Source organism: Pelobates fuscus, chromosome 11 (assembly GCF_036172605.1).
Source record: "Pelobates fuscus isolate aPelFus1 chromosome 11, aPelFus1.pri, whole genome shotgun sequence".
NCBI lineage: Eukaryota > Metazoa > Chordata > Amphibia > Anura > Pelobatidae > Pelobates > Pelobates fuscus.
In genome coordinates this window covers 123,055,316-123,080,510 of record NC_086327.1, presented here as the reverse complement: position 1 = coordinate 123,080,510, position 25,195 = coordinate 123,055,316, and the positions used below count along the sequence as shown (strand labels likewise).

At 42.5% G+C, this 25,195-nt stretch overlaps 1 protein-coding gene across 1 annotated transcript; it reads right to left on the bottom strand.

The window, feature by feature from the left end:
- Positions 1–103: 103 nt before the first annotated feature.
- On the bottom strand, positions 104–24,848 carry BUD13 (BUD13 homolog). Its single transcript, XM_063436720.1, has 11 exons — positions 24,673–24,848; positions 20,268–20,355; positions 18,808–18,892; positions 14,571–14,619; positions 11,635–14,444; positions 9,445–9,605; positions 8,289–8,388; positions 6,200–6,338; positions 2,389–2,573; positions 1,650–1,731; positions 104–802 (listed from the first exon to the last, which is right to left on the bottom strand). The coding sequence occupies exons 1-11, from the start codon at positions 24,846–24,848 to the stop codon at positions 709–711; spliced, it is 3,969 nt and encodes a 1,322-aa protein (XP_063292790.1). The 3' UTR covers positions 104–708.
- Positions 24,849–25,195: the final 347 nt, after the last annotated feature.

The following is a 25,195-nucleotide window of genomic DNA, read 5'->3' as shown; positions in this document are numbered from 1 at the left end:
ACTATTCACACAAACCTAGTAATAACGACCAAAATAAAAACTGGATCTCAGAAAAAACATGAAATGGAGTAGACAAACAAAAAAAAACACAATGCGCTTTACATTTAATACAAAACAAAAACGTTTAATACATCACAGTTCAGAATGCAGTCATCATAATACAAAGAGAAGAAATAAAAGTTAATGGAATTAAAATATTTTTAAAAAAAAATATTCGGCCTGGTGAGCTTTCTTTATTTAGTAGCACACCATCCCAAACCGTCTCGGGCCAGAAGAGAGATGTATAATGTATCAAATAAATAGCAATATATACCCACAGGGTATAGAGCTCACACTTTCCACATCCCTAACTCTGTTCCTTTATAAATTCTCAGGTTCTTTTTAAAATGGCTGAGGTTCTAGTTTAGTCATGTGATCCATTGCTAGTTGCCTGAGAAATACTTTTGACACCCTGAGAACAACCGTAGAAAACAGACTGTAATACCTATATACACCCTCCGTACTGGGGAGGTGGGCTCTCATGTCACAGGCAGAAAACACAGAGCCACCAGTGATTCAAATACTTTACAGATAGGTGACTCCCTTGGACAGTGAAGGACCTCACATGTGTCAGAGCCCCGGCATCGATTGTGTATCTGAAGGGCAGGCCCACACCCATATAAACCAAACGATGTTCTGCTATAGTCTTCAAACAATGACTTCTGGGGTTTACATGTCTTCTACACTCCATTTGTAAGCTTCATCCTGCACAGCCTTCTTTTCAGACTGTCGTGAAAAGTACTGCTTCTCAAACCCGTTGGATCTATAGAGCAGAAAGACAAACACTGAGGACATGAAGAAATGTATGATAGCTGTGTACAACAAACACAAGTGTACTGGCTCTGATGTTCCTTGTAATCACACACTCTTATGTCAATGAATTTCCTTGGACACGTGTTTACTATGGTGCTTCCAGTTACAAATGGAGAAAAGCCAACAAGTGTAACCCCTCCCTTTGAGTTTTCTTTAAAACATGGGACTCAAATCGCATAAGAAGTCATGAGAAAACCGCATAGACTGCTGACCAAGGACCAAAAATGATAACTAAATATTAGTATTTCAAAGTTATTAAATATATGGATGGTTTGATGCTATGGGGCATGTATCGGTCCTAACATTTTCTGAATGCTGGGAAGGAGAACATTTACTTGACATTGACTGTAAGCTGTTGATCACCTTCAATAAGGTCAATACATTTTTGAGAGCGTTTTATTTTTCGTACATTACATGATGTGATGCACTTCACTCGCCATTAAATTACCCATAATACCAGCTTTAAATACCCATACCAAAGAGAACTAGGTTTAACAAGATACCTTAGGCAGATAGACATTTGTTTGCAAATCTTCCTGCATAATGCACGTCTTCATTGACACTATAAACCAGTGTTTCCCAACCCAGTCCTCAAGGCACACCTACCAGTCCAGGATTTAAGGATTACCCAGTTTTGTCTAAGGTGTTTTTTTTTTTTTTTCTTCTAAAAACACCTTAGACAAAACTGGGTAATCCTTAAATCCTGGACTGGTAGGTGTGCCTTGAGGACTGGGTTGGGAAACACTGCTATAAACAATGTTAAGGTAGCAGAACTACATTAATGTATACAAAAATACCTGTCCACGCCATCCCATCGGTAGCCAGGCCATATGTTAAAGCGATTTGGAGGAGGGTTTGAGCCCTTGTATCTTGGGCGTTCTAGAGTTAGAAGAAGACAGTAAAATATTAAGAAAATTTTAAATCAAACACTTGCCCTGAAACAGCAAGAGTCCAAACGTATTTCTAAAGAAATTCATCAGAATGCAAATGAATCTATTTGAAGGTTTGTGACTTGTTTGTGCCCTTTAAGACCAATTTGCTGAAGAATGTTTCTTGTTATGTCTGGCATTGATTGTTACCTCCTAAATCAAACCATCTACTCAAATTCCACCGAAGTGTACCAACCATGTCATTTATAAGCCAGAGTAAACGAGGTAACACGTTTTGCAGTAATATTACACTAAGGAGCCCTGGACCCTTCTCTAAGAAGGAAAAAAAAATCCTCTACAATGTGATGCAAACTCCAGAATGTCATCTCATAATATATTTTTGTTACAAATGTAAGTTCCTTATCTTGCTCTCTATACAGAAGAGCCAAACCTTAAAAGTTGGCTGGGGGTTTTGACCTACACTAATTTCCTTCAACGCCAGTTCTTCCTTAAAAAAAAAACAACAACTAAACAATTATGAAGAGGAGGTTTAATTACTTAGTAATGCACTCCTGCTGAGTAAGGAAATATGTGCTTTCCTTTTTGTTCAAGTGGCATTGATCTCAAGCTCCTATCCATGACAATGATAAAATAAAATATCAGTCACCTTTCTTCCCACTGGTCTCCTTTTCCTTTTTCTTCATCAGAAACTTAGCCATCGGATCTCCGTCTCTCTCTTTTTCTCGCAACATCTTGTCCAGATCCTCATCATCAGCATATCTAGCGAGAGGTTTATCTATCTCCCGAGCAGCATTTTCCAGGTTCAGACGCTGTTTCTCCTGTTGCGCGAGACTAAGATAGTAAGAAAAAATATTTTAATTTGGATAAACATTGCCTTCTATAGAATATTCCATCATTCTTCACCTTAGCACTTGTCCTCCACTATTTCCATGGTCTTTGCGTTTCCTGACTCGGCTCTCATCATCGTAACTTCATTTTAAGTCCCCATCACATTAACCCACTTTCCTACCCTGTGTATATGTCCCACAATTTCCTTTTTTATTCCATTATCTGGACTGCCTTTACTCACTTATGTCTACTGCCTACCCCTTTTATCTATCACTGCCATTTTATCAGCTTATTTCTACTCTTAAAGGAACACTCCGGTCACCATAACAACTTCATCTCTCTTTAAGGTTGGTTGAGAGTGGTTAGCTGACACTCTCAGCCTATCAGTGACTCCCCATTCATAAAGCTGGATTTAAAGAAAACTTTTTCAAGCCAGTTTTAAGAATTAAGAGTCACTGATTGGCTGACAGCGTCAGCTGACCACTCACAGCCAATCTGCAACACCCCACACTTCCTAAAATTGAGATTCAGAAGCCACATGCCACATGGGGGACCTGAAGATAAGCACTGAATGCACACTTTGCAGTTAAACCGTTTGAGAATGGTTTAACACCTTAACGTAAGAGTGTGCCCAGGGGCCTCCTGTCACCATAACAACGTCATTAAAATTAAGTTGTCATGGTGCCTAAACTGTCCCTTTAACCCCTTAAGGACACATGACATGTGTGACATGTCATGATTCCCTTTTATTCCAGAAGTTTGGTCCTTAAGGGGTTAACACACAAAATTCAGTTCTGTGCTCAAACTCTCACTACTCAATACAAAGAACAAAATCCCCAAAAAGTCACTACTAGTGGGGAGTTTGAGCGCAGGGCTAAATTTTGTGTATTTAGATTTTCTTCTGTATTACCCAGCCATGTTACAATGCTGCCACCCACCCCATACCATCCCTATTAGGGGTTAATAAGTGTGTAGGGGTTCAGAATAATACGGCTTTTTGTCTCAGATATTATGCCTTTTACCTGAAAACAGCAAGGTGAATTTTTAGTGTAGGACTCACCTACGAGATGAGCTTACACTTAAACAACCATTGGAGTGATGCTAAAAGCCTCCAGATATTTAAAAGTGCAGAGGGATTTGGGATAGTGCACAAGTAACTATTTTTTTATTTATTTATATTCTTGTCTCCCGAATTGTAGTTAATTTACACCCGAATGGCAAAATATTGGTTAAAATAGCCAAGAGGGAGAATGTTTCCATGTTAGCCATTTAAGCCTACATTTTATCACTCACATTTGTTATAATTTGTAGCTTAGTAAATAAGCCCCTAAGACTCCTGTGGCGGAACCAACCTCGCCACTGTGAACTGGAGAAGCCTGGTTGCTAGCCTCCTGCCCTGCGACTATGGCCCTGGGGTGTATTAACCCTGTAAGAAGTGTATTTGGGCAAAATTGATTTTTGCATGCTGTTCCTGGCCCTTTAAATACTTGGGAGCAGTGTTACAACTTTTAAACTGGCACTTCGAATGCAGCCGAAGTGCCGAAGTCGTCGAAGTGGCCGCCATTCGACAAACGAACACGTGGCGGCGGCCATTTTAACTTATTCGAACGCGGTCAGCGGTGTGTGCAGCCAAATCTATGGAACTGTTTGCGGCTCGACCTTCTTCGAGACCGCGGCTGGAGACTAAGTCCCGTTCGAAGATTTGAACTCTCGTTCGAATGGGACTTAGTCGTTTTCTCGGTGTAAAATAGACCGACCGCACAGCCCAAATCCATGGAACTGTTTTGGGCATGAAAATGTGCTTGCGGTCGGTCAAAAGTGACTTATAACTATCTCCCGAACGGCTTCGTATGATTTTTGGGTATGTTTGTATTTGGAATGTGCTGAGTAATAACATGTAACTGTTATTAATATTGGATGTATGGTTTTAGAGTTATGAAAGTTGGGTAAAAAGTATGTTTAAATTGTACGTATAATTGGGTTACCTCTCAGGCTAAGGGGAGGGAATCTGTGGGATTTAACCATTGTGTAATTGGGTAATGTATAATTGTACATTAGGGGAGAATTGCATAAAAGCAGAGTGTATGTCATTAAACCTGAGTTCTACTTTACCCTCAATTTGGAGTGCCGTCTCTTATTGGGGGAATCTGCTACAAGGGATTGCTATGCGTGTCATACTCCCTTGCTAAATCACTGCTAAGCTCTTGTTCTGCTTGTTCCTGCTCTGCTCTCTGGAGGAGTCTACGGTGGTTATGGTGTATGCTGCAGTGCTTTGAGTCCTCAGGAAGCGCTAGGAGCATCCTTCAACGGAGGTACCCAGTCGGGGTGCCAGGCGATCCGTTACAACTCCTTTCCTGAGAGAATGTCCAATATTGTTGCCATTCGGCTGTTTTCATCTGTCTGTCCGCTATACAACACCGGTTAATACCCCGTATCACACCATCTTTAAACCACATTCTTCCAGCACCCCGCCCGGCATTCTATCCCCATTCCACTGCCAATCCAGCTCTTTTTTTTCCCCATTTGTCAGCAGAGCCCAGTCCTTCTTTCCCTTCTACAGTCTATTGCCCAGCCTTCCTTACCCTGCCCTATTCTGCTCTCTTTTTAATCATCTACTGCAGTGGTTCTCAACCCAGTCCTCAAGTACCCCCTAACCGTCCAGGATTTAGGTACCTAGTTGTGTCTAAAGTGTTTTTAGAATAGAAAAAAAAACAAAAAAACACTTCAGCACAACACGGTAATCCCTAAATCCTGGCCTGTAAGAGGGTACTTTAATCCTGAAATCCTGGACTTGTAGGGGGGTACATTAATCCCTAAATCCTGGACTGGTAGGGGGGTACTTTAATCCCTAAATCCTGGACTGGTAGGGGGGTACTTTAATCCCAAAATCCTGGACTGGCCTAAATTCTGGACTGGTAGGGGGGTACTTTAATCCCTAAATCCTGGACTGGTAGGGGGGTACTTTAATCCCTAAATCCTGGACTGGTAGGGGGGTACTTTAATCCCAAAATCCTGGACTGGCCTAAATTCTGGACTGGTAGGGGGGTACTTTAATCCCTAAATCCTGGACTGGTAGGGGGGTACTTTAATCCCTAAATCCTGGACTGGTAGGGGGGTACTTTAATCCCTAAATCCTGGACTGGTAGGGGGGTACTTTAATCCCTAAATCCTGGACTGGTAGGGGGGTACTTTAATCCCAAAATCCTGGACTGGCCTAAATTCTGGACTGGTAGGGGGGTACTTTAATCCCTAAATCCTGGACTGGTAGGGGGGTACTTTAATCCCTAAATCCTGGACTGGTAGGGGATACTTGAGGACTGGGTTGGGAACCCTGTTGTCATACATTCCTTTATCACCTCCACTATCTAAAAGTACATTCCTTCCTCTGGTTCCCTTTCCACTCCTCTGCTGAGCTCCATAGCACGCCTTTCATTCCATAGCACGCCTTTCATTCCATAGCACGCCTTTCATTCCATAGCACGCCTTTCATTCCATAGCACGCCTTTCATTCCATAGCACGCCTTTCATTCCATAGCACGCCTTTCATTCCATAGCCTCATTTCATGTTCTATGCTAAGCTCATCTGACAGACAGAAAATCCCCTAAATTCCCAGTGCCATTTTTCTTACCCTTTGCCCCACTGAGCATACTGCTTATCCCTCTTGTCCTGAATCGCCTGCTTCTTTTTCTGTTCTTCATGTTCTGATTTCAGGTCTCTTCGCTTCCCCGATTTATCTCGAAAAACAGTCTCGGCATTCATGGAGTCGGCTATAAAGAATGAAACGTGTTAAAGGATTTCTTTTTCACAGAACGGCGTAGTAAGATGGATTTTAACCACAAGATCTCTCATCCAGTAACATATCCCTTGGTGCTATTATTGAATAGCTCCCGCAGTTTGCGGCTTGGTGATCGTCTGAAATATCAAGGATTTGTGTGTCAATCTATCCTTTCTAGTATACTTTTACAATTTGTTAAATTCTATATAATGCCGTGACGGCTATTAATTTTTCGAACTGGGGTTTATCATACGGACTAGAAGCAATAAAATGAATATTTAACTTTGTTGACATTATTCAGTAATGTTCTTGGAACATGCTTTAGGGATTTAGTTTTTTGACAATGTGCTAGCATCCTACCTTTCTTACTAAAAAATGGCGAGTCACACATTCATGCTATGGCCTGCTGGAAATATCCATTTTAAAATAAGTAGAATCACACAAAAGAGGGATGCACAATGCTTCCATAAGTGTAACTTAAAGGAAAATTATACCTGTACCCAATTTTATGTTTAGCTTTTGTTTGTAAATGTGTTTATAATAAATCTATTTTCTACATCAACCTGGATCCGTGGCATTTTACCCAATTTCCATTGTAAAGAAGATCGAGGAAGGCTCTAGCTCCCCATTTTACATCGGGGGGAAGGGGCACCCAAAGGCCTTCCAATTTAATTTATCCTGTTTGTGCAAACAATTGCAGTGCTATTTTCTATACATGTAGCAATATTTCACTACGTGTTGCTAATTCCTTTATAGTCACAGCTGTATCATTTTATTGTTATTATTTTGAAAATAGACTGCTACTGAGACAGATATTTACATATACATCTATACACAGACACAAAGGGGCAAAATCTAATCCCCTGTACTAATTCAAAGAAATTCTACAATGTTTTAATTGTCCAATGCAACCATGTAGTAAAATAATGCAGCAATGACCAATAGGAATGTGGATGATACAAACACTTTGAAAGTTAGAAGCTTCCTACATTGCATCCGCTTAAAGTTACAGGCATAGATCTTATATCAGATATATTCCGAGACTAGTCAGAATACTGTGTATAGCCAGTGTCAAACTAGTCCATGTTCATTGATCAACATGTAGAGTTAACTCATAACAACATCTGGTTCTGGCTGCTATACAGAACTCTCTAATTTAAAAAAATATATATATATTATTATTATATATATGATGAAAGTTCCGTGGTGAACTGAAACGTTGATTCTAACTGGCATCTGCTGAATAAAAGCTACGTTTATTTTTCACCCAATTTTAAGTCCATGGAGTGCTATCTTTACATTGACTGTTATACTTTTGCTGAGGAGCACCGGGCATTTCCGTTTTCCTTTCACTGGAGTGCAGGCACTGGCATAACTATATATTACATATACACACCCCCTTGTTTCACATATACACACATATACATATACACACATACATACATATACACACACACACACATTTTTTAATTTTAAATTTTTAACCAAGGATAAACAAATTTCAAAGTGTGTGCACATTATTTACAACAGCTAAATAAATGTAATTTGACAGAAACATTGCTTTACTTTTTGGAAGTTGTTTATAATGGAGGGTGTTTAAATAATTACGTAAGATTGATGGTAGAAATGCGGAAAGTTATTAAATAGCTTTTAAACTTACCGAGGGGTAAAAAGTATACAATTTTTATGTTATAGTTATTAATGTATTGTTTTAATGAGAAATTTGATGAAATCACCCTTTTTCCAACAGTACAATGTACTAAAAAAGCCAGAGGAGTCTTTGTTTCTCTGAAACTGCTATGTTTACAGCTGCAGGGTTAACCTTCGATGGACCTGGCACCCAGGCCACTTTATTGAGCTGAAGTGGTCTGGGTGCCTATAGCGGTCCTTTAAGTATCAACACATCACCTGCTGTCCAGGCATGGACTGTTTAACTACTTACCTTCCAAATGCTTATTATCTTTCTCTCTTTTCCTCATCTCCGCTTTCTCCACTCTAAGAACCTCGGCAGACACCAGGCCAGATTTCCCACCAGAAAGCATCTAAAATTAAGACGGACATCTTCAAGGCAAGCATAGGTATAGTTTGTTACGGAGCAATTTGAAAAAGGTATCGTCATTTTTTTGTCTAATGGGGCTTTAACAGTTAAAATTGTCATGGATGCAAAAGTTTAGTTGCAACCTCTTATATTCAGCTTTCTGGTTTACTTTAGGGCAAGCAGAGGGGTAGGAGGATCTGGCAGCCTCCTGTGTGAGATTGAGATTTCACACAAAGAAGAAGAAAAACCTTCAGACTTGGAATTCTGTATCACGCAACATTATTGTAAGCATCTTTCCCATATACCTTGTAAAATAAATGATTTAATATTACTAAAGAACACTCCAGGCACATCAAACACTTCAGCTTTCAAAACGAAATAAGCACTTTTATAATTGAGGGGAGAAAGGCCTACCTGGCTATCAATCCAATATGTGAGGAGGTCTTCTGCTTGCTTTAGCTTCACATAACTAACAGAAGTGGCAGGCACATTGGGCTAGAAAGCCTGCCTTCGCCCCTTCTCAATGACCTGTATTGTTAGTGACTCCAGCGCAGAGATTTCTCAATTAGAAGCCTCTGATCGGTGCACTCCGTGGCACAGAGAAAGATGTTCCAGGAATAAAGAGGAAGGCTTGCCAAGGCTGCAGACAGCAGGCCTGTAGCTTTTGGAAGACGCTTTTAAATATACCCACAAAGAAAACATGCACACACCAAAAAAATAAAAAAAACACATGTTTTGTATATCTGCTAAACAGTGGAAAAAGAACATCAATGGAGTGTTCCTTTAAGTATTGTTTAGTAAGTGCTTGCCATATGTTATATTATGCTCCCTGTGTCCATATGAGATTGATCATTGCCCAGCATGAACAAAGAAGTTTGTGCTAGGCAAAAAAGGGGCAAATCAGTTTAGATGCAGACAGCAAGTTCTGCAGCTAGAAAAGGCAGGGTTTCAGGTAGTTAGAAAGGGAATTTTGAAAAAACAATAAATATATATTAACTAAATTTTTCAAATACATAAAAAAAAAAAATTTGTGACCTAGACATTCCCTTTAAGTACTTACTGTGGAGTTTGATGCCCCATTTCTGCGACGTGGCGGGGATATGTCCGAGTCTGAACCCCTACTCTTGGTAATGCGTGGAGGAGACAGGTCTGAATCAGAACCTTTTCTTTGGGTTCCCGGAGGGGGTGATAAATCTGTATCAGAATCCTGCTTTCTACGTGCTGAGATTTACAGTTCAGAAAAAAAAAAAAAAAAATTGTAAAAAAATGTTTCAGAGCAAGATATAGAATATGAATGATAGTATGCAGTCGAGCAAAGTTGGATGGAAGTTTTGAAAGGAAAATTTAAAATTGCAATTATATATTTCACTTTATAACATATGTAGTGTTTTTCTGCATTCACTTCTACTTGATGTTTTGAAAATTAACTAAATATGGCCTATAGTTAATAAGCTTTAAATTATTTATCTACAGAAATTTCCAAATATTTTATAAGCAACTTCTATAGATAAATCATTTGGAAAGTTTATTAAATTGAGGCCTGTTTGCAGAAAGGGGTAGTTTTCACACAACCTGAGCAGTAAACTCAGGTAAGGAATAAACCAGTTACCTTCTTACTAAATTGTATTGCAGATATAGTGGTAATTGTGTGATCTACAAGTGTATACACCATAACTGCACATGATGAAATCAACACATCGAAACTGATGCCAGTGGTAAACATTAACTTTATATGCATACTGTGATTTTTCTAGACATAGCGGTAATACGCAAAGAGAGAAAATTCACTAAATACCTTTCTACATAAAATGGAACTGGACAAAAAAATGCAATTAATGAGGAGTGCATATTTATCAGTTTAATATATTTAATACATACTAAGTGGCCAAAAACATTCCAGTCAGCTTGAAATAACTTTTTATCAAAATAGTAAGCACTGTATTTTGTCAAATGTAGCTGTATTCCATTTAAACGTATCCCTCAAGTTGCCACATCTTCACTGAACTATCTCTGGAGAGTAGGTACACTTTTATACCTTACATGCAGTGTTAATTTTGGCGGTAAATTACAATTTAGTTTTAGTCATGGTCTCATTACTAAAAAAAAAAAAAAAAAAAAAATTTAATTTTAGTCATCTGAATTGTTTTAGTCTACACAACTATAATCTAATTGGTTTAGTCTTTTGCCCCTTCCCCAGCCCTTCTGTGTCTCTTTGAATGTCCCCTAGGCCCACTTGGTATCTCGCCGCTAGCCCCTGTGTCTCTTTTACCCCTTTCCCAGCCATTCTGTGGCTCTTTGCCCCTCTCACCCACTCTGTATGTATCTTTCTCTTTATAGCCCCATTTGTGGGTCTCTTCCCTCCAGCACTTTTTCTCTTTTTCTCCTACAGTCCCTCTATCTCGCTATGTGTCCCCCCAGCCTCTCCATGCATCTCATCTCCCCACGTCATTCCCACAACCACCCATGTGTCTCAATTGCTCCCTCAGCCCCTCCACATGTCTCATTGCCCCATGTGTTCACCCCTCCCTCACCCCAGTACTTCCATGTGTCTCAATCTCCCAGCCCCCTATGTGTCTCATTTCCTCTCTTCTATCCCTCATTTGTCTTACCCGCCCGTGTTCATTTTGGCAGCAATTTTCAATTCAGTTTGTCTTTTGATTAAAAAGCAGTTTTAGTTGTATTTTAATTATCTGAATTGTTTTAGTTTGTCTAGTTTTAGTCGACTAAAATCTGACTAAAATGTTGGAAGACAAAATTAACACTGCTTCAGTTTGATAGCTATACCCCCAATAAAAACATGCTGGCATTTAAATATGCATTTTTTCATTGGGCTTATGCTACTAAACAGCTTGCAAACGCTACATAAGTCTTGTCTGCAGACTTTGCCCTCCTTCCCCTTTGAACCCCGCCCAGACTTTCTGTGGCTGTCCAATGACAGACTTCCCAATGCAGCTTAATAAGAAGTATTAGCAAGGCAGGTGCTCTGGACAATTGCTGCCTCTTGAGTTTAGCTAACCAAAACAGGAAGTAATGAGACCAGTTGTCTGACTGACAGTCAGGGGGGTTTAGCAAGGTTAGAAACGTGCAAATTTGAATTAAACTTTGCACTTGTGTAAAAATAGCAAAAAACATTCTTTACACATAAAGCTCAGCAAGCCTAAGTGCTTTACGGGTCTGGAGTGTCCTTTTAATGAAGGTTACTGCTTTTAAATCATTTACATTTAATAGATAAACAAATGTTCAAATTTACCTATTTTCCGGTTGACTGAAGGAGATTCAATTTTCTTCTTCCCTATAGGAGAGCTGTCAGAGTCAGAATCATGTCTTACCGAGGAAAAAGTGGACCGAGTTGGCTTCAGAACTAAGGATTCTGCATGCCTGTTATGTTTACTCTTTTGAGCAGGTGAGTGAGCTGGGGAGTCACGTCTGTTTTTATGAGAGGAAGATGGTCCAGGAGAATCATATTTTCCCTTCTGATTTGGCAAAGGATATGGAGACCTACTACTGCCCTTATGAGGAGGTGAGGCACGTCTGTCCTTGTCAGAGGGTTTGCTGGTGTTCCTCCTTTGAGGGGAAATGCCATGGGAATCAGGTTTCTGCCTGCTACTAGTATAAGAAGGTGAAAGATCAGGAGAATCACACCTGGCCTTCCGGGGTGGAGATGGGCCAGGGGAGTCCGCCCTGGCCCTCCTGGGTGGAGATAGACCAGGGGAGTCACGCCTTGCCCTGCGGGGTGGTGATGGACCAGGGGAGTCACGCCTTGCCCTGCGGGGTGGTGATGGACCAGGGGAGTCACGCCTTGCCTTTCGGGGTGGAGATGGACCAGGGGAGTCACGCCTTGCCTTTCGGGGTGGAGATGGACCAGGGGAGTCACGCCTTGCCTTTCGGGGTGGAGATGGACCAGGGGAGTCACGCCTTGCCTTTCGGGGTGGAGATGGACATGGGGAGTCACGCCTTGCCTTTCGGGGTGGAGATGGATCAGGGGAATCACGCCTTGCCTTTCGGGGTGGAGATGGACCAGGGGAGTCACGCCTTGCCTTTCGGGGTGGAGAAGGACCAGGGGAGTCACGCCTGCCCCTCTGAGGTGGAGATGGACCAGGGGAGTCACGCCTGCCCCTCCGAGGTGGAGATGGACCAGGGGAGTCACGCCTGCCCCTCCGAGGTGGAGATGGACCAGGGGAGTCACGCTTGCCCCTCCGAGGTGGAGATGGACCAGGGGAGTCACGCCTGCCCCTCCGAGGTGGAGATGGACCAGGGGAGTCACGCCTGCCCCTCCGAGGTGGAGATGGACCAGGGGAGTCACGCCTGCCCCTCCGAGGTGGAGATGGACCAGGGGAGTCACGCCTGCCTCTCCGAGGTGGAGATGGACCAGGGAAGTCACGCCTTCCCCCCCGAGGTGGAGATGGACCAGGGAAGTCACGCCTTCCCCCCCGAGGTGGAGATGGACCAGGGAAGTCACGCCTTCCCCCCCGAGGTGGAGATGGACCAGGGAAGTCACGCCTTCCCCCCCGAGGTGGAGATGGACCAAGGGAGTTACGCCTGCCCCCCCGAGGTGGAGATGGACCAGGGAAGTTACGCCTGCCCCCCCGAGGTGGAGATGGACCAGGGGAGTTACGCCTGCCCCCCCGAGGTGGAGATGGACCAGAGGAGTTACGTCTTCCCCCCCGAGGTGGAGATGGACCAGGGGAATCACGCCAGCCACCCCGGGGTGGAGATGGACCAGGCCAGTCACGCCTACCTCTCCGGGGTGAATATGGATCAGGGGAGTCACGCCTGCCTCTCCAGGGTGAAGACGGACCAGGGGAGTCACGTCTGCCTCTCCAGGGTGAAGACGGACCAGGGGAGTCACGTCTGCCTCTCCAGGGTGAAGACGGACCAGGGGAGTCACGTCTGCCTCTCCAGGGTGAAGACGGACCAGGGGAGTCACGTCTGCCTCTCCAGGGTGAAGACGGACCAGGGGAGTCACGCCTGCCTCTCCGGGGAGGAGATGGACCAGGGGAGTCACGCCTGCCTCTCCGGGGAGGAAATGGACAAGGGGGGTCAGGCCTGCCTCTCCGGGAAGGAGATGGACAAGGGGAGTCACGCCTGCCTCTCCAGGGAGGAGATGGACCAGGGGAGTCACGCCTGCCTCTCCGGGGAGGAGATGGACCAGGGGAGTTACGCCTGCCTCTCCGGGGAGGAGATGGACCAGGGGAGTCACGCCTGCCTCTCCGGGGAGAAGATGGACCAGGGGAGTCACGCCTGCCTCTCCGGGGAGAAGATGGACCAGGGGAGTCACGCCTGCCTCTCCGGGGAGGAGATGGACCAGGGGAGTCACGCCTGCCTCTCCGGGGAGGAGATGGACCAGGGGAGTTATGCCTGGCCCTCCGAGGTGGGGAAAGACCAGGGGAAAGACGTTTGGCCCTGCGGGGTGGAGATGCATGGGGAGAGTTACGTCTCCCCCTGCGAGGAGGTGAGGGGTCAGGAAAATAATGCCTTCCCTTACGAGGAGGTGAAGGGTCAGGAGAGTCAATTCTTCCCTTGCGAGGAGGTGAAGGGTCAGGAGAGTCAATCTTTCCCTTGCGAGGAGGTGAGGGGTCAGGAGAGTCAATCTTTCCCTTGCGAGGAGGTGAGGGGTCAGGAGAGTCAAACCTTCCCTTGCGAGGAGGTGAGGGGTCAGGAGAGTCGTGCCTTCCCTTGCGAGGAGGTGAGGGGTCAGGAGAGTCGTGCCTTCCCTTGCGAGGAGGTGAGGGGTCAGGAGAGTCGTGCCTTCCCTTGCGAGGAGGTGAGGGGTCAGGAGAGTCGTGCCTTCCCTTGCGAGGAGGTGAGGGGTCAGGAGAGTCGTGCCTTCCCTTGCGAGGAGGTGAGGGGTCAGGAGAGTCGTGCCTTCCCTTGCGAGGAGGTGAGGGGTCAGGAGAGTCGTGCCTTCCCTTGCGAGGAGGTGAGGGGTCAGGAGAGTCGTGCCTTCCCTTGCGAGGAGGTGAGTGGTCAGGAGAGTCATGCGTTATTCTTCTAGGAGAAGAATCAGAAGAGTCATGTCGCTTCCTTTTTGGTGATACAGAGGAGTCAGATCTGCCCCTGCTAAATAGAAAGAAAAAAAAAAAAAAGGGAAACAAACATTAATACAATTCTTGTGCATTAAAACCAAAAATCTATGAGCTCAATCCATTACCTTATGTAGCTCTTCCAACATCGGAGACATATTACCTTAATTCAGTAGCTTCTTTCTCCTCTCTGGGAGACGTCTCTTCTTGATCTGGAACACAAAGAAAAGGCAGATGTTTCCAATACATACGTTATGTTCTTTCACATAATAAAACTGCAAACCTAAATACCCTTTAATTATTTAAGTTATATTTATTTTGATAAAATATAGTATTCTGTCAAAATCTTCAGCAGCACAAAATAAATTAAAGAAAAAAAAAAAGTGTAATAATTAAGTTGCCTGAAGTTTAATGAATATATATTTACAACACATCAGGAAGACTATGTATGGATACTACTTCTCAATGCTGTTTCCTGCCAGGAACTAGTGCTTCGATCGTATGCAAATCATTACTTATAAGGACATACACTGGATTCCCTTGTGGGTTTTATTTTTTCATAACAAGAACATACCCGATATCTGATCAATAAATAATATAATATTTCCGCTTGATACTCAAGAGTTATTACAAAAAGATTTTCAAAACTCTCAAGCACGTTGGTACACACGACCAGGCTTAGCCCAGTGCAGAGCCCAGTGGTCCCCAGGTTGACAAACTGTTTGGTTTGACAACTTAGACTGGAAGTGTACTATGGTACTCCTGGCAGTGGGCTGTAGTGGTTATGGTGCTTTAAGACGTGTTCCTTTAAGACCAGCCAAAAGGCTTTGTTTTGGTTCGCTTATGTATTTCATAAAGCATTGAACAAACTGAACTCTCTACTTCCTGAGTAGGATATGAATACTTCCTATACAACAGAATCCCGAATATGAAAATCTGTATTATATCAAAGGAGCTTGTCATTCTCTCCCTTTTTTTACAGTGTAGGCAGAATGCAAACAGAAGATCTTGGTTCTATGCATACATAATATGCAGCAAAATTATAGTTGCTCACTATAGTTTAAAAAACACTTAAAATTATACAGGCAGCAGTAAATTATACAAGGATTCCAAGACCTAGTGAGTTTGCAAGATAAAAGAAGACAGAATATATCACGCCCAGTCTTCGTGTACAAATTTTACGTACATTGGTCTTTGGATTATTCCAACACAATTGACCTCAAAATAAAGAACAAAAACAGACACAATAATAGTGCAGATAATGTGCTTAAATTCTTGTGTAAAATACACTCGCATTTACTAGAGCTAAATTAAACAAAACAGCAAAGCTCTGACTTAGTTCTATTAAATGTGAGTGTATTTTACACAAGAATAAAGCACATTATTTGTATACAACACACTTTGCTGCACTATTGTGTCTGTTTTTTTGTTCTTTATTTTGAGGACAATTGTGTTAGAATAATCCAAAGACCAATGTACGTAAAATTTGTACACTAAGACTGGGCACGGTATATTCTGTCTTCTTATATATATTAAACTGGTTTTATGGCATTTAAGGCATTCAAAAGTAACCACCAGGATCTGCAAAGTGGTTGTTTTTTTTGCTTTTCTGAACAACTGCTTTAAAGGGACACTATACGCACCAAGACCACTTCACCTCATTTAAGTGGTCTGGGTGCAGTGCCCCAACAACATTAAAGGGATACTATAGTCACCCAGACCACTTCAGCTCAATGAAGTGGTCTGGGTGCCAGGTCCCTCAGGTTTTAACCCTTCAGATGTAAACATAGCAGTTTCAGAGAAACTGCTATGTTTACATAGCAGGGTTAATCCAACATCTAGTGGCTGTCTTCCTGACAGTCGGTAGAAGCGCATCTCCGATGCTGGATGCGAAATTTGCGTCCAGCACGTCCATAGGAAAGCATTTAGAAATGCTTTCCTGAGGACTGTTTGAATGCGCGCGCGGCACTTACCGTGCATGCGCATTCCGCTCCACTCGGGAGCTGACGTCGGCGGGGGAGGAGAGGTCACCAGCGCCGAGGGAGCCCGGCGCTGGATAAAGGTAAGTGGCTGAAGGGTTTTAACCCCTTCAGCACCACGGGAGAGGGGCCCTTAGGGCACTATAGTGTCAGGAAAACGGGTTTGTTTTCCTGACACTATAGCGATGCTTTAACCCTGCAGGAGTAACTATTGCAGTTTTCAATAACAATTTTGTTTCCCTGCCACTATAGTTTCCTTTCAAAAAAATATTTTAAAAGCATGTTATTTATACACACATAAATGCTTTTTAAACACACACACACTATGTATACATAATGTCATAAAACTGAGTTCTCCAAGGTCACTCCAACAGTAGACACTGGAACTCAGCACCGGCCTGTTACCAATTCTCCCTCTCAACCCAATACTAACAATAGCACCCTCATTTCGAAAAGGGACTAGAAAATTGACATCGCTCCAGCTGAGAGTCCCCAATTGTAGACCAGACCCTGCAACCCCTACAAAACTGAAATGTTCTAATGTCCCAATGTACACCTTATGTACTAAGATGACCAATGTTCAGTTGGATGTTACAATCTGATGTTACAATTCTTTATTTCAATCCTAACATTCATCCTTTCTGTACAAACGCCATATTAAAAAATCCATAAATAAAGAATCTTTTTGGATGCTGGATCACACCAACACAAATCTATCAAGTATTTTACATGCAATTTAGATACAATTGCAATGTCTGTGAAAGAGACCTTCTATCAGAAAAACTGCGAGAAATATTGACTTTGAGAGTCTTAGAAAGCATTTGCTCACAATCTCCATGACTTCTGCGTGAGAATTGCAGGCTTTCTGCTCACGCCAGAAATGTAGCACACAGAGCAGTTCCTACCAGTGTGGCTATAAGCAAGAGCACAGTGTGTATTCTCAGATTCAACTTTATTGTCACTGTACCAGGTACATACAAGGGCAATGAAACACATTTGGCATCTAAAACATTAATACACCAGCAAGTTAAAGAAAAAAAAAAATATATATATATATATATACACCATTTAAAAAATGTACTTCCGGTGTAAGCTTTTTAAATCTATACCCAATACCACGATTCCCTAGTACTTAAAAATACAACCGTTCTTCAATAATACAAATTTCCAGCCTAAAAATACATCAACATTATACAATAGTACCACCCTATAGAGACTCAACATACAACCTATTACCCCAATCTAAATAAAAAATTCTGTCCCACAAGACCACTGTACCTGTGCCACTCTCCATTTCACCTATGATGTAAGTGATTGTTTCTGCCTAACAGAAGTGCATTAAGTGAAAAAAAATAATACTCAAAACCAGTCTTTGGATTGTAGAAACACAGTCCCTGGGATGTAGAAAATAATTAAGGGGCGTTACATTACTTTTGAGTGCATTTTGTAACCGAGTCTATGGAGGCTACCGTGAAGATCACAGTGGCATTTTTTTTTATGGATATGCTAATGAGCTGTACATACAATGTCTCATGCAAAAAGCACGTACTCAATTTTTGGCTGATGAGTGCATTTTGTTGAAAGTTGCCAGATCAACATTTTCCCCCAAAACACACAATTTCTTTACAATGATGGGTAGTAAGCTGCCCTGTAATATGTTGCGTTCATATAATACAGTTCGTTAAACAAGACAATACATGTGGGATTCCAGATTTAAAGAACCGATTTCTCTCATGCAGCATTTGAATGTTATACAAGCCCTTTTCATCTGCTACCGGCTGGCATCAAAAAATTATCAAGGAAAATGTTGTGGACCTGGCAGTCGTAATTGAACACTCCTCCAGATTATGCATTAATGAGTGAGTGACTAATGATTAAAGCACACAAATGTTTGTTTCCTAAAAGATGATCAGCATACTTTGTAAGTAGAGAAAATGGATTGCAGGAGGACAGGATGGCAAAATGTCACAGCAAGCAACTATGGTCTGAAACCTCCAATAAAGGATCAACTATACTGAAAACCCAGTGAAAAGATTATAATGGGAAGTCGTGATGCTCTAAATCAGGGGTCCTCAAACTCCGGCCCCCCAGATGTTGCTGAACTACAACTCCCATGATTCTCTGGCTATCTATGTAATTAAAAGAATCATGGGAGTTGTAGTTCAGCAACATCTGGGGGACCGGAGTTTGAGGACCCTTGCTCTAAATAGAGGACCTATAGTTTACTAAAGTTAAATAAAATGTAAATGAGATAAGACAGCAAATTACACAGGAAATCAGGAAGAGACCTAACCGTTTAAACATAATTCTGATTTCCAAGCCAACAATGGAACGATATAATGCACTTGCAAGCAATAACTGGTTTTAGAGAAAACACATGGCTCTAATACCATTGTTTTGTACCCAGTTTTATCATTTTACCTTGGATTAGTTTCCATTTATTGCCGGTCCTGAATTCCTCCATTCGTTTCACATCTTCTGGACGTTCATCTACAAACTGTGCCACCTACAAGAGTAAAAATGGGCTTTACCACCGGCAGTGGAAATTGTAAATCTGAGCTTTATAAATATATAAACTTATACAACATTAACACAGAGAATATGTGTAGCAGAAACCTTGTAGCCACTGACAGGGTGATTTATTAAAGAGGGAATTCAAAGAGAATTTCAAATGTAAGGCCAGAGTAGCTGAACTGAAAGTTTAACAGGTCATCTATTTTGACCTTAAATTTGAGATTCACGTTGAATTATCACTTTACTAAATGACCCTGGGTAATGTTAGCTGTAAGCTTGTTTGGGCAGGCAAGCCCTCTTCACCTAATGTTACTGTTTGTCAAATGTGTTTTGTTAGAATTGTGTGTCTTGCTTACAAATTGTACAGCGCTGAAGAATATGTTAGTGCTATATAAATAATTGTAATTATTACATAGCGTCTCCAAAAAGTGTTCCCTTCAAAATATAGCATTGTGGAGAGATAGGAATGCAAACCACCTTCCAGCAATACTATATTCTGAAGGTAATTATTTTGTGAGGAGCTTTGTTGTAAATGATACTATGAGAATACAATATTGTAGCTGACACTATGGGATTTGTAAATTAGTAATTGGAATATAGTTAAAGGGACATTACAGTACCCAGAACAACAGCATGATGTAATTGTTCTGATGAGTACAGTCAGTCCCTGAAGGCTTTTATGCAGTGAACAATATAGTTTCAGAGAATAGGCAGAGTATACATTGCAGCCTAGGGATAGCTCCAGTAGCCACCACTCTTATGGTGACTAGAAGTGCTTCCTGGGGCAGTGCGGTGCTGTGTGCAGCACTGACATTCAGTGTTTCCACTATATGCATGGAGACACTGAACCTCCTTCATAGAGATGCACTGATTCAATGTATCTCCATGAGGAGATGCTGATTGGCCAGATTGGCGTTTGGCTCTGCCACCGGCCCGCCTCCTTGGCTCAGATCATCCTATGGGAAAGCATTGTGATTGGCTCAGGTCATTACTTCTGATGATGTTAGCCAAGGAGGCAGCTCAGGGGCAGAGTCAGCAACAGCAGACTGGAATAAAGGAAAGATTTTATTATATTTCGGGGAGCAAGATAGTGATTTAACACTCTAGGGTCAGGAATGTTTGTGTTCCTGACCCTATAGTGTTCCTTTAATCAAAATATTCCCCATTGAATACCATGTGCGATTTGGTGTGTTTCATTTATAAATATTTATATGGTTCAAATTCGTTATGAGATTTACCCCCCACGCTCCCCAAAATATTAAACTCCAATATCAGAGCAAACGATCTTGGATGTTTTGTACATAAAAAGTTATTAGGTGTCTTTCTCTGATTTTTGCTATGACTTGCTAGTGTATTATTGCACCCACCACTGGTTCCTCATCCTCTTCTTCCACAACCTCCTCCTGCTTAGATTCTTTCTTCCAGTCATCCGCATCATCATCGACTATACGCATCCTGCAGGACAAAAGAAGAGGAAAATAGGAGAAAGCACATAACAATCATCATATTGCTTGGGAGATGTTTTGAATATGACAATATTCTCCAGCCACTGGTGGTCCCATAAATACTATTCTTCTGGGACTACTTTTTTTTGCCTTTGACAATGTACATCCAGATCTTCTTGATGGAATCTGTGAGACAATGTTAAATCCTATCTTTACTTTTAATGTAATTAATAATAATATAACACGGAAGTATTTACCCAGGAAAGGTACATTAACAACTTTTGAAAACGACCAGTTATCCTGAACCAGGTTAACCCCTTAAGGACCAAACTTCTGGAATAAAAGGGAATCATGACATGTCACACATGTCATGTGTCCTTAAGGGGTTAAAACAATCCAAACACCGTTTGCATATCGATATGGGATTTATTCTTCTATGTTTTAAATGATTCTGAGGCCCATGGTAGTGTACCACAACAAGACAACATGAGCATGAACTTCTTTATTTAAAATTTTGTCCATTTGTGATATTAATCATTATAAAATAATTACGGTATACTAATAAATGTATATATGTAAAATAAAATGACCAGATAATTATAATGCTGCATGTTTACCAACAGGCTGGTTATAATGCTGCATGGTTACCGACAGCCTGGTTATAATGCTGCATGGTTACCGACAGCCTGGTTATAATGCTGCATGGTTACCGACAGGCTGGTTATAATGCTGCATGGTTACCGACAGGCTGGTTATAATGCTGCATGGTTACTGGCAGCCTAGTTATAATGCTGCATGGTTACTGGCAGCCTAGTTATAATGCTGCATGGTTACTGGCAGCCTAGTTATAATGCTGCATGGTTACTGGCAGACTGGTTATAATGCTGTACGGTTACTGGCAGACTGGTTATAATGCTGTACGGTTACTGGCAGACTGGTTATAATGCTGCACGGTTACTGGCAGACTGGTTATAATGCTGCACGGTTACTGGCAGCCTGGTTATAATGCTGCATGGTTACCGGCAGCCTGGTTATAATGCTGCATGGTTACCGACAGCCTGGTTATAATGCTGCATGGTTACCGACAGCCTGGTTATAATGCTGCATGGTTACCGACAGCCTGGTTATAATGCTGCATGGTTACCGACAGCCTGGTTATAATGCTGCATGGTTACTGGCAGCCTAGTTATAATGCTGCATGGTTACTGGCAGCCTAGTTATAATGCTGCATGGTTACTGGCAGCCTAGTTATAATGCTGCATGGTTACTGGCAGCCTAGTTATAATGCTGCATGGTTACTGGCAGCCTAGTTATAATGCTGCATGGTTACTGGCAGCCTAGTTATAATGCTGCATGGTTACTGGCAGCCTAGTTATAATGCTGCATGGTTACTGGCAGCCTAGTTATAATGCTGCATGGTTACTGGCAGCCTAGTTATAATGCTGCATGGTTACTGGCAGCCTAGTTATAATGCTGCATGGTTACTGGCAGCCTAGTTATAATGCTGCATGGTTACTGGCAGCCTAGTTATAATGCTGCATGGTTACTGGCAGCCTAGTTATAATGCTGCATGGTTACTGGCAGCCTAGTTATAATGCTGCATGGTTACTGGCAGCCTAGTTATAATGCTGCATGGTTACTGGCAGCCTAGTTATAATGCTGCATGGTTACTGGCAGCCTAGTTATAATGCTGCATGGTTACTGGCAGCCTAGTTATAATGCTGCATGGTTACTGGCAGCCTAGTTATAATGCTGCATGGTTACTGGCAGCCTAGTTATAATGCTGCATGGTTACTGGCAGCCTAGTTATAATGCTGCATGGTTACTGGCAGCCTAGTTATAATGCTGCATGGTTACTGGCAGCCTAGTTATAATGCTGCATGGTTACTGGCAGCCTAGTTATAATGCTGCATGGTTACTGGCAGCCTAGTTATAATGCTGCATGGTTACTGGCAGCCTAGTTATAATGCTGCATGGTTACTGGCAGCCTAGTTATAATGCTGCATGGTTACTGGCAGCCTAGTTATAATGCTGCATGGTTACTGGCAGCCTAGTTATAATGCTGCATGGTTACTGGCAGCCTAGTTATAATGCTGCATGGTTACTGGCAGCCTAGTTATAATGCTGCATGGTTACTGGCAGCCTAGTTATAATGCTGCATGGTTACTGGCAGCCTAGTTATAATGCTGCATGGTTACTGGCAGCCTAGTTATAATGCTGCATGGTTACTGGCAGCCTAGTTATAATGCTGCATGGTTACTGGCAGCCTAGTTATAATGCTGCATGGTTACTGGCAGCCTAGTTATAATGCTGCATGGTTACTGGCAGCCTAGTTATAATGCTGCATGGTTACTGGCAGCCTAGTTATAATGCTGCATGGTTACTGGCAGCCTAGTTATAATGCTGCATGGTTACTGGCAGCCTAGTTATAATGCTGCATGGTTACTGGCAGCCTAGTTATAATGCTGCATGGTTACTGGCAGCCTAGTTATAATGCTGCATGGTTACTGGCAGCCTAGTTATAATGCTGCATGGTTACTGGCAGCCTAGTTATAATGCTGCATGGTTACTGGCAGCCTAGTTATAATGCTGCATGGTTACTGGCAGCCTAGTTATAATGCTGCATGGTTACTGGCAGCCTAGTTATAATGCTGCATGGTTACTGGCAGCCTAGTTATAATGCTGCATGGTTACTGGCAGCCTAGTTATAATGCTGCATGGTTACTGGCAGCCTAGTTATAATGCTGCATGGTTACTGGCAGCCTAGTTATAATGCTGCATGGTTACTGGCAGCCTAGTTATAATGCTGCATGGTTACTGGCAGCCTAGTTATAATGCTGCATGGTTACTGGCAGCCTAGTTATAATGCTGCATGGTTACTGGCAGCCTAGTTATAATGCTGCATGGTTACTGGCAGCCTAGTTATAATGCTGCATGGTTACTGGCAGCCTAGTTATAATGCTGCATGGTTACTGGCAGCCTAGTTATAATGCTGCATGGTTACTGGCAGCCTAGTTATAATGCTGCATGGTTACTGGCAGCCTAGTTATAATGCTGCATGGTTACTGGCAGCCTAGTTATAATGCTGCATGGTTACTGGCAGCCTAGTTATAATGCTGCATGGTTACTGGCAGCCTAGTTATAATGCTGCATGGTTACTGGCAGCCTAGTTATAATGCTGCATGGTTACTGGCAGCCTAGTTATAATGCTGCATGGTTACTGGCAGCCTAGTTATAATGCTGCATGGTTACTGGCAGCCTAGTTATAATGCTGTATGGTTACTGGCAGCCTAGTTATAATGCTGCATGGTTACTGGCAGCCTAGTTATAATGCTGTATGGTTACTGGCAGCCTAGTTATAATGCTGTATGGTTACTGGCAGCCTAGTTATAATGCTGTATGGTTACTGGCAGCCTAGTTATAATGCTGTATGGTTACTGGCAGCCTAGTTATAATGCTGTATGGTTACTGGCAGCCTAGTTATAATGCTGTATGGTTACTGGCAGCCTAGTTATAATGCTGTATGGTTACTGGCAGCCTAGTTATAATGCTGTATGGTTACTGGCAGCCTAGTTATAATGCTGTATGGTTACTGGCAGCCTAGTTATAATGCTGTATGGTTACTGGCAGCCTAGTTATAATGCTGTATGGTTACTGGCAGCCTAGTTATAATGCTGTATGGTTACTGGCAGCCTAGTTATAATGCTGTATGGTTACTGGCAGCCTAGTTATAATGCTGTATGGTTACCGACAGGCTGGCTATAATGCTGTATGGTTACTGGCAGCCTGGTTATAATGCTGTATGGTTACCGACAGGCTGGTTATAATGCTGTATGGTTACTGGCAGCCTGGTTATAATGCTGTATGGTTACTGGCAGCCTGGTTATAATGCTGTATGGTTACTGGCAGCCTGGTTATAATGCTGTATGGTTACTGGCAGCCTAGTTATAATGCTGTATGGTTACTGGCAGCCTAGTTATAATGCTGTATGGTTACTGGCAGCCTAGTTATAATGCTGTATGGTTTCTGGCAGACTGGTTATAATGCTGTACGGTTACTGGCAGCCTCGTTATAATGCTGTATGGTTACTGGCAGACTGGTTATAATGCTGTACGGTTACTGGCAGCCTGGTTATAATGCTGTACGGTTACTGGCAGCCTGGTTATAATGCTGTATGGTTACTGGCAGACTGGTTATAATGCTGTACGGTTACTGGCAGCCTGGTTATAATGCTGTATGGTTACTGGCAGCCTGGTTATAATGCTGTATGGTTACTGGCAGCCTGGCTGGAGGCACAGGACAGACATGCAGTGATGGACTTTCTCACCCCTTTCCTTCTGGCTGCGGCTGCTTGATCTTCTTCCTCCTCTTCTTCTTCTTGGACGCTCCATCCCCTCCCAGGCTGTCTCCGGGCTCCAGGTACCGTTTCAGGTATTCAGCTTTGGACAGAGGTTGCACTTTCCTTGCGAAGGCCGCCATCTTGCCTGGGGCGGAAGTCGCCATCTTACCCGGGGCGGAAGTCGCCATCTTACCCGGGGCGGAAGGAGGTCATGCTACTACTTCCGGTCCTGAGAAAACATGGGCAAGATGCACATGTGCTGTTCACCCTGATACCTTTCATTGAGGTGGTTGTGGTGGCCCACATGCTTGCTGTGCTTCATGGGAATCGTAGTCCACAACAGCTGGAGGAAATATGCCATATATAGAATATTCAGATATTGATAGTTTTTTTTTTTTTTTTATAAATAATATATATCTCTCTATATGTTCATCAATGTAAAAGGGGTTTTATTTATTTATTTTAAATATCTAGTACAAGTTGAAAGGATTTGAGAAAGTTTTAAACTGGC

Bases quoted from the DNA above. Each gene is read 5' to 3' on its own strand.
- BUD13 (XM_063436720.1), bottom strand. From the start codon at position 24,848: ATGGCGACTTCCGCCCCAGGCAAGATGGCGGCCTTCGCAAGGAAAGTG. The intron at 14,445-14,570 runs GTAATATGTCTC...CTTTCTATTTAG, and splicing joins AAAGAAGCTACTGAATTAAG to CAGGGGCAGATCTGACTCCT. The intron at 8,389-9,444 runs GTAAGTACTTAA...TCTTAATTTTAG, and splicing joins ATGGGGCATCAAACTCCACA to ATGCTTTCTGGTGGGAAATC.